Source organism: Etheostoma cragini, chromosome 10 (assembly GCF_013103735.1).
Source record: "Etheostoma cragini isolate CJK2018 chromosome 10, CSU_Ecrag_1.0, whole genome shotgun sequence".
NCBI lineage: Eukaryota > Metazoa > Chordata > Actinopteri > Perciformes > Percidae > Etheostoma > Etheostoma cragini.
This window is the reverse complement of record NC_048416.1, coordinates 10,499,128-10,507,975: the sequence shown is the minus strand read 5'-3', so window position 1 is coordinate 10,507,975 and position 8,848 is coordinate 10,499,128. Positions and strand designations below refer to the sequence as shown.

Genomic DNA, 8,848 nt, shown 5'->3' with positions numbered 1-8,848 from the left:
TTTACAGAGAGGAGAAGAGACAGCATGCAATGTGAAATCCCTCATTTACAGAGTCAACATCACCAGTTCTTTTCAACAGACCATTGGAAACCAGTTGACACAGCTGATCACATGAAGGTCATTTTTCTACAAAGTCTCACAAGAAAAAGCGTCCCATCACAGAATGGAAGACAAAATCCACTCTTCTCAGCTTTATTTCATCTTACAATATCTCTACATATGTTAGGGCTGATAGTGAAGCTAATGTTGGTGAGGTATGGGTAATGTAGTCAGAAGGTCACCAGAGTTGGATTTGTTGACGTGTAGTTTGCAGAATGAACACTCCTAAAAAAGAAATGAAAAACACCTTAGAAAGGATTCTGCTAAACATGTCTTTTTCTTGTGAAAATGTAATTACTTTTACTGACTCCATGCACACTTGTGATTATTTATCTTAAAAAATCAGCCGGTGAAATTACAGCCCCCTGTCGGGGACAAGGTCCAGCAGAAATGGAATGAGATATCAAATTTAGAGTTAAACTAATGTTTTGAAAATGTCAGAGTAATTTCCAAGTCATTTTTTATTTTTAATTCATTTAGTTATTTTTTGAATACAAATAAATACATCTACGTAAACATGTAGCCTAGATCAATGCACTGATGCACAAACTCACCTGTTTTGTTGTAAATTGTGTCCGTCTGCTGCCTTTGCTAAAGAGGCTGCAGGGCATGTTGTGTGTGTGTGTGTGTGTGTGTGTGGGTCTGGTTTACCCAACCAGAAAACCTTTTTTTTAAATTTGTTTTAATTTTCACTTTAAAAGTAGCCCAATTCCAATGGAAAACCGCAGACTTGGCAACCCCTGTGTTAAAGTTGCACAGTACAGTGTTTCTATGTTAATAACAGAAACAAATCACCACATGTAGCCTAATAAGGTTTCGCTTGAAGTGACACACCCAGAGATAACTAGCATCCACTCTGCAGTTCCCCTGAGCCTTCATGAACCTCTCTCCTGCAACAGCAGCTGTTTTCAGTGAAAGAGCTCTGATAAAGCCTCTGTCCTCTACCTGCTGAGCTCCAAGCAGCAGACAGACAGTCAGAGAGCAGCTGATGAACACAGCCGAGCATTCAGCAGCTACAGAGAACAGGTATTTCCCTCAGGAGTTATTGGAGACTGGAAACAGCTAATAGAGAGAACATTGGACTGACTTTCATCAGGTGGACCCAAAGACAACGTGATTGAAGTTATTTACAAGTCTTTAGGAAGACTTATAAATAACTTCAATCACCACTTTCACTTCCTCAAACTTTTCAGCTGTTAAGAGGCATTCACTTTTTCAATAAACCAACCGAAATTGGCCCAGAAATTCATGATCCAATCACAGCACGACATCCCGCTTTAAATGTCTTCTCTCTTTCTATCAGTTGTCTTTTCAGGCAAACATGCAACCTTCCTCCTCCCCTTCCGCCTCTGTTCATAAAACCACGGCAACCTGAGTCCTTTAGCGGCAGACAGCTCCTCCGTTCGGTTCCTTCTCCACCATCACCAGTGTCTAGGCTCCATCGGGGGGGAATTTGCTTGGCTTCTCTACCCATTTAAATTATTTAAAGATGGAGTCTAATCCCCAAAGACTCTATATATTTCATATTATGCTTCTGTACAATACATCTTTGCATATCTGCAACAAAGTCTCTCCTGATTGAAATGAGGCTGCATGTCAGCTGGAGGTTTGCCAAGGTGATATGTCAAGGTTTAGTAAGCAACAGCTTCAACAGAATGTTTCATCTGTGTCCTACCCGAATGAGACCGAATGAGTTCCACTATCTATAAATGCCACATAATAGGATGCTTCTGTTAACTTGGGACGTTTTCTATAAACGAGAAGGCATAATAATCTCTAGAGTGTTGTTACTGTCACCTGAAAGCTCTCCCTGTGAGAACAGAGAAAGAGAACATTAGTAATAGAGACCGGGATCTAACCTGTTTACATTGACAGTGATGATGCTCTTGACAGGTACGCTCTTAGGACCAGGAGCAGGACGGAAGATGGGCTCTTGATTGGCTGGTTTGGAGCGGCGAATGACGTACGGATCAGCAGAATGTGAGGGATAAGGGTCAAACGTACCCGCTTTCATTCCTCCAACCTAACACACGATACGGTCACACAAACACAGATAGATTGTGGTTAGGTTTAGGAAAACAGTGTTTGGGTTAAACATACCATTTAAAAAAAAAAAAGGATAGCTCCAGGAGTTGGTTAAAGACGCTGTCTCTAGCTGACTTTCAAAAGTGTTCAGTAAACACTGGATGGCTGCAAACACATGAAGCTGAAAGGCCTAGGCGCAAAAGGCTTGTATCCTCAGCCGTTGATCCATTTAGAGTGTCTGGAAATAAGGAAACTGTGTTCTTGTATTGCAGTGTAGAGCTCATTAGTCAGAGTATTAATAATTAGTTACATAATAGTTACATAAGACCAGACCAAGCAGCCGTATGTGACGAGTTGGGAGTTAGAACGGTTTGGACATGTTACAGAACAAATGTCACAGGATTATAAGCAATTGATCTTTGACTGAGGTATATCCCTATGATGTGGTGGAGCAGACAGGTGGACCACCTTTTTGCTGGGGGAAGGGGGCTTGAAGGGGACTGCAGAGAGCTTCTGTGCAGCTGGGAGGGGCTTGTATGCGGGTGGAGGTGGCTTGTCACTGCGGTATGGATTGCTTTGGAAATAATCTCCGGGGTGAAGGTTGACTTTGAAGGGCCCGTCTCTAAACTTGGAGGAATGGATGGCTGCCTCCTTCTGTATCATACACAAACACACACACACAAACACAGTCACGCACACCTGCACATTTAACATTTTAAAGATTAAATAAGGTGTGTCAAAATGTGGTCGTTTTTTATAGTACATAATAAGACACAGTACATTTATAATTTTAAAGGCCTTGACACACTGGGGTTAAAGAGGTCACTATTTTTGCAAATAGATGAAGTAATTCTAATGGAATCGCTACTATTAGATCCACTTGAGAAGGCAAAATAAAGAGGAGGAGAAGGGTGATTTACACGAACATGGCAACAAAAACGTCTTATAGGAGAGAGAACGAGATTCAGGGACTTCTCTCAGTAAAGGCCAACACTGAAATCTTCATACAGATTCAAGGAATGGCGAGAGACTTGGGTGTTTATGACCAAATTAGGAAGCTGCTCCGTGACCATGGTATAAACTGCTGAGTTCATGTCCTGCCTTCTGTGTTCTCTACCCAGTTGCCAACCCTCGCCTAAACCAAATGGAGGATATCCAGGAAGTGAGAACGCTCTGACATGGACAATCTCAATTTAATGCTCCATGTGAGGAAGGGAAACTCCGGACAATGTCAGGACCTGGTTCATGGGACATGGCCCGGAGTTCAAAACGGCTTATGTCATCAAGCTTTTGGGCCCACCGACTTTGTTTAGACGAGTGAGTACTATTGCTTATGAACACGAAACACACATAATCCAGGTTAATTAAAGATCATTTCTGCTTTATCATACGTTGGGTCTTATTTAGTGGTTTGGGCCTTCATTTCTGTCAGTAATATTAACATTGCACTCACACCAAGTTTATTTTAGAGACCTGGGACAGAGCAACATCTCTAATAGGTCATACACAAGCTAGGCATTTGCTACCTGACCTACACAGCTCACAACAAAGTGGTTGATTTTGGGTTGAGATCTTTTAAAGAAAATAACCTTTCATCCTCTTGCTGACTGTGCCACTCATCCATGCTGATCCATGTGACTCATATGTTGCCACAATGCCCAGGGGGAACATCAAGCCAATTGGAGTATAGCCAATGTCAACGGTCAGTAAGCCTAATGCATGAAAAGAATATTTACTATCTGACTTTTTAGACTTGCTAGCTTGTCAACTAGTACTGTAAGAAGGTAATCACTGAAGAAACACTAATGTTTTTAAAACTATCTACTATCTAGCAACATCTGCCTGCCAGATCATTATTTTGCCTCTGTTTTTCTAGCTCACCTGTTGCTTGTTTACAGCCACATCTGATCATCAGTTAATGCACAGCTAATGTGGATCTTGTAATACACTAAACTAAACTGATCATGTATTTTGCCCCATCTGATTTCTTTGTAGATTGTTGTCGGATTTCCACATCTCAGCAATGTCAGTTGTTTGATGCTTACATTGTTACTGTAACAAACAGAGATGATGGCCAAACAAAAAAAAGGTGTACTACCGTGATTCAGCATTTACCTCCATGATTTCTTTGGCTCTGCTGTAGGGGTCTGAGGCATAGAGCTCAAGTTTGGACAGTGTCACATTGGGATAGCTGCAGGAGATGACATGGTAACATAGTGGGCGTAAGCTGCACAAAAATATTCTGTTATCATTATGAGTTAGGGTTGGATATCGTTTGGGTGTTTTCCGATACCGTTGTTAAAACGATACTTTTAAAACGGTGCCGTGCCTCAACGGTGCCTGAACCGAAATATATATATAATATATTCACAATGTATATAATACAAAATGTATAAAAAAGGAGCGCACAACAACAGTGGGCGGCATCAAAGAACAGCTTGTTTGTTGCTAGTAAAGGACAAAAACAAGGTATTTGAATTGTACTTTGAATGCACCACAAGCCTGGCGAGGTGAGTATCAAGTACAACATCAACGGCGGCTGCCTGCAGACTCGGTGTTGGATTTTTCTACAGGGGAATACACTTTACACTGCTTAAGGCATTTTAGCCATTGTGTTTAATCCAACTACTAGCTAAAGGTAACAAAGTGTCCCGTGCTTCTGAAAAAAGGAGTCAGCGAAATGTTTGTTCTAATTTACTACCGTGTACGTCAGAACTATTGGCACCGCGTTCCGGTACCCAACCCTAGTTAGTCTTATCACCCTTGATACAGAGCATGCTTTAATGATTTTGAAAACAACTACAATTCATATATTAAACCCTCCTGTTGTCCTCAGGTCAAATTTCACCCGCGTTCCACAAGTTCCTTCATCAGAAATTTGGGTTTCTTGCAACCACATTGTCCAAACAAATACCATGGATGGTTCCATGCAACGGTTGGTTGTTTCATTCAATTGCATAGCATTTGAAAAAGTAAATGATAAAAGAACGTTGAAAATAATGACAAATATGTCCGAAAAAGCTTCAAAAACATCGGAAAAAGTGTCGAGAAAACAACAAAAGCGTTGAAATTGACGACCAAAACTTTGAAAAAAGTGTTCATTTCAAATTTTGAAGCGAATAAAATTTTAAGTTTCATGGTCAACGGTGGAAGACAACACAAGGGTTAATTATGAGACTATGAGACTATGAACAACTATGAGAGTATCAGGTACATGTCCATTGGTCTCAGTGCATTTTAAGTCTTTCCTCTGTTGCACAGCACTCCTGATTACCTACTGGGACTCTGTTAAAACTACACAGTACATTTCAAAACAGTTTCATCTTCTCAGAAAAACTCAGATTTACGAGATCACTGGTTAAACAGTAGGGAGTCGGATCATTGCAAAACATCACGTGCAAATCCTTCAGATATTTGATTGCCAGTTTCTAAGAATGCATTTACACCCTCTAGTATTGTAGTTGGTAATAATCATGCTGTGGTTGTGAGCTACTCCAGAAAGAGTTCTTGCCATAAACCTGTAACCGCTGCCTTTCTTGGGAGGTGAGGTGACGATGTTGCGTCCAGGAGAGCGACGGCCTTTTCTAGCCACTGACAATGGACTCATGGCTTCAACTGGTCCTGACAGAGTCCCATAGTAACTCCCTGAACCACAGCTAGAGGCAGAAACCACATATATGTGCACATACATGTATGTGTTTATAAATGTGTGACAGTGAGAAAGATAGATACAGGAAAGGACACATTTACAATTTATTTCCAGTCTTTGTGTAATTTTGTGTGTGTGTGTGTGTGTGTGTGTGTGTGTGATCTCTCACGGCTTCTTGACCCCGTTACAGGGCAGGAAGGCCTTGCCCAGGTTCTTATTGGTCAGCTGGATGCGGTTCTGTCGGGCCAGTCTGATTTGGTCACTCAGTGCTTCACGCTCAAATATCCGTTTAAAGGACTTTTCGAAGAAGCCGTTCTGCAGAGCACATCGTTGTTTAGCGACACCAGCCTGAATCTGGCGGCTACGATACGCTGACTCATTAAACGGACCTGGATTCAGAACAAAAAAATCCCATTTGTATTTATATCCTGCAGTATTTTTAATAATAATATCTATAGACTGATGCAGCTACGTCACCAAACCTAACGAAACACAAGAGGTGAAAGAGGCATGTTCATGTTTCTGATGACTTAATATTTATTTTTTGCAAAAGGAAAATTTTAATGTAAAGTACCTACTGACACATTTGAAGCAGTTATTTTTCAAAAAAGAATCTTCACTTGAAAGAATAATAAAGGCTGTTTAATTCATGTGCATGATTAAATAACTGGCCATTTGAAGATAAGAAGTAATTAAACACTTTGTTTACCAGCACAAAAGGGTGAATAAACAAAGACAAGAAAAATGAAAATAAAACTTTGCATGTGCAACCTTTTTGTGAATTGAATCAATATATTATGGAGTAATCAGGCAGATAACCATATCCTTCTGGATGCTTACGGTTGGTGGGTGGAGTATACTTGTCTCCTACCGAGATGTAGCTCATCTCTTTAAAGATACCCAGACGCTCCATGTCACTCTTCCCATCGCCGGATGGCATCTTCATTTACTGAAACAACACACACACACACACACACACACACACACACACACACACACACACAATATAAGATTAAGCCAGGACATTCCAGTTATCCTGGATGCATTTGGCCTAGACTTGGTTGCACAAAAGCAGGGCCACCTATAAGTAACCATGGAGATATTTTCTGTACAGCTAGCCTGGTCCCAACCAGGCTAAGAGCCAGGATTTATTATCCTTAAGCCTTTTCTGTTCAACAAGTGGGTTTACCTTATTGTTATCAACCTGCATTGAAATACAACTGGTGCGTGTTGCTGTTCAGTTAAATACTGTTATTATTTTAACATTGTGACTATTTTGTTTTATTATTATTCATGTTGCCATTATATTGCTGTATGAAAACTGCTGTTCATATTGTTGTTGGAAGTTTGGTGAATACATTACCGCAGTTGTTGAGAAAATTAGAAAAGGATGATAAAGTTGCAAATGTGTTTTAAATGAAGTCTGTTACTAAGGGTAATATATAAATTGAATATATCCTAATTGTACAATCCTCCCAGATTACCGTCGTAGTTCACTGGACCCATAAATATGTAGTGTTGTAGTCTACTGTGCATTTGTGTAACAGGGAGGGGACACCTCAATGGTTTTTGACATTGTATTTTGCTGGTGGAAGAATAACAGATTAATATAGTCTGTTTATAGTCATTTTTACAGAGTGCATTGTATTTATCACTTAATTATCTTTATGCTTTCTAGATTTTAGATTCCATTTCCTTAGTGTCTTTCTTTTACATGGCCAAATATACATGAGGGAGCCAAGCATATAATATGCAAAGAAGGGAATTGAAAAAAAAAGCACTTCAGATAATACTACTAGACAGACCTACTAAATGATATACAAATTTACAAACTACCGCTTTTAACTGAAACCCTTCAAAGAGTTACTTGTCGTTTGCAAAAACAAACAGTTGTACACGTTGCAATAAATGCGAGCAGTGGAAGTTAATATGAATTAGGAAATTTATGTTTGAGCCCATGAGAAAGAGAGGGAGAAACAGAGTGAAAGAGATATTCATGCATCATATTCAAGCATTGTAAAAGATTGATCTTCATGTTAAAATACCTGAGTAACATAATATTCAACTTACTTTTAAGGAAAAGAGTACAACGGGTTAATTTGTGCAAATGATTAGTAGCCTAGTCATTGAATGGAATGATTACGATTATGACAATTTCACAGCAGTGGTCAGTAAATGTATCTTTTTAGGCTGCACATGCATTCAGTTGGTCTGCGATCACCTGCAACGTCATCTCTCGCTTTTTCTTTACAACAACTGTTTTTATTTTTTACAAATGGTTTTCACGTCATCCAGCCCGGCCACGTTATCATACTCCCACAAGAAGCCGCTGCTCACTCTGTATCCGGGATGAACAACGTGTCTTCTCCAGTTCTGCATCAGTGAATCTGTGATCGATACCGTGGTCTAGTTAAGTCATGTTGTAAGATTATCATTGTTGCCATCTTTTAATGTGCGCTCCTCGTTAAACACTGGCCCCTCCTTGGCCCCCCTAGTAAAATTTGTCTAGAACCGCCACTGCCAAGCTAGCTCCACCTGGCTTGACATAGCTTCACCTGCAACCGATTAAACCGCGATGAGCAGATCACACTGAGTCAAGATGCCCTTTACACTTATCCTGGATATCGTTGTTCTATTTCATTCATTCAATACACACTTGACACACAGATAAAGGTACAAACATACCTGTGGTTGACGTGTAATGACTAATTGGCTATCTATCTATCTATCTATCTATCTATCTGTCTGTGTCTGTGTCTGAGTGTCTGTGTATACAGTTTGGTAACCTTGGAGAAGGTAAATAAGTAAATAAATAAATAAACTGTGTCAAGATAGAACGATTTTACCGGGAAGCAGGACAACGTAGTTTTCAAAATAAAAGCACAACCTTTTATGATGAATTAAAAATGATGTAGAAATATATGGATGATGGAATAACACTTCTGGATTCTACACACAAGCCAAATAAGACGCAGCACATGACCACTCACATTCTTTTTGCCTAGTTTTCCAAACTGGTAACTTGGCCAGTGCTCAGATGAATCTATCATTACATTATTACATTACATGGCATTT

At 39.9% G+C, this 8,848-nt stretch overlaps 1 protein-coding gene across 2 annotated transcripts; it reads right to left on the bottom strand.

Annotated features, from left to right (window-relative positions):
• Positions 1-178: 178 nt before the first annotated feature.
• On the bottom strand, positions 179-8,524 carry c10h4orf47 (chromosome 10 C4orf47 homolog). 2 transcript variants are annotated; one of them, XM_034883288.1, is made up of 8 exons: positions 8,459-8,524; positions 6,614-6,722; positions 5,943-6,162; positions 5,643-5,780; positions 4,240-4,315; positions 2,593-2,778; positions 1,959-2,122; positions 179-324 (listed from the first exon to the last, which is right to left on the bottom strand). In XM_034883288.1, exons 2-8 carry the CDS (start codon positions 6,717-6,719, stop codon positions 270-272), a joined length of 945 nt encoding a protein of 314 aa, XP_034739179.1. In that variant the 5' UTR covers positions 6,720-6,722; positions 8,459-8,524; the 3' UTR covers positions 179-269. The 2 variants fall into 2 exon arrangements, with proteins under 2 accessions (XP_034739179.1, XP_034739180.1); XM_034883289.1 differs by lacking the exon at positions 2,593-2,778.
• Between the last annotated feature and the right edge of the window lie 324 nt (positions 8,525-8,848).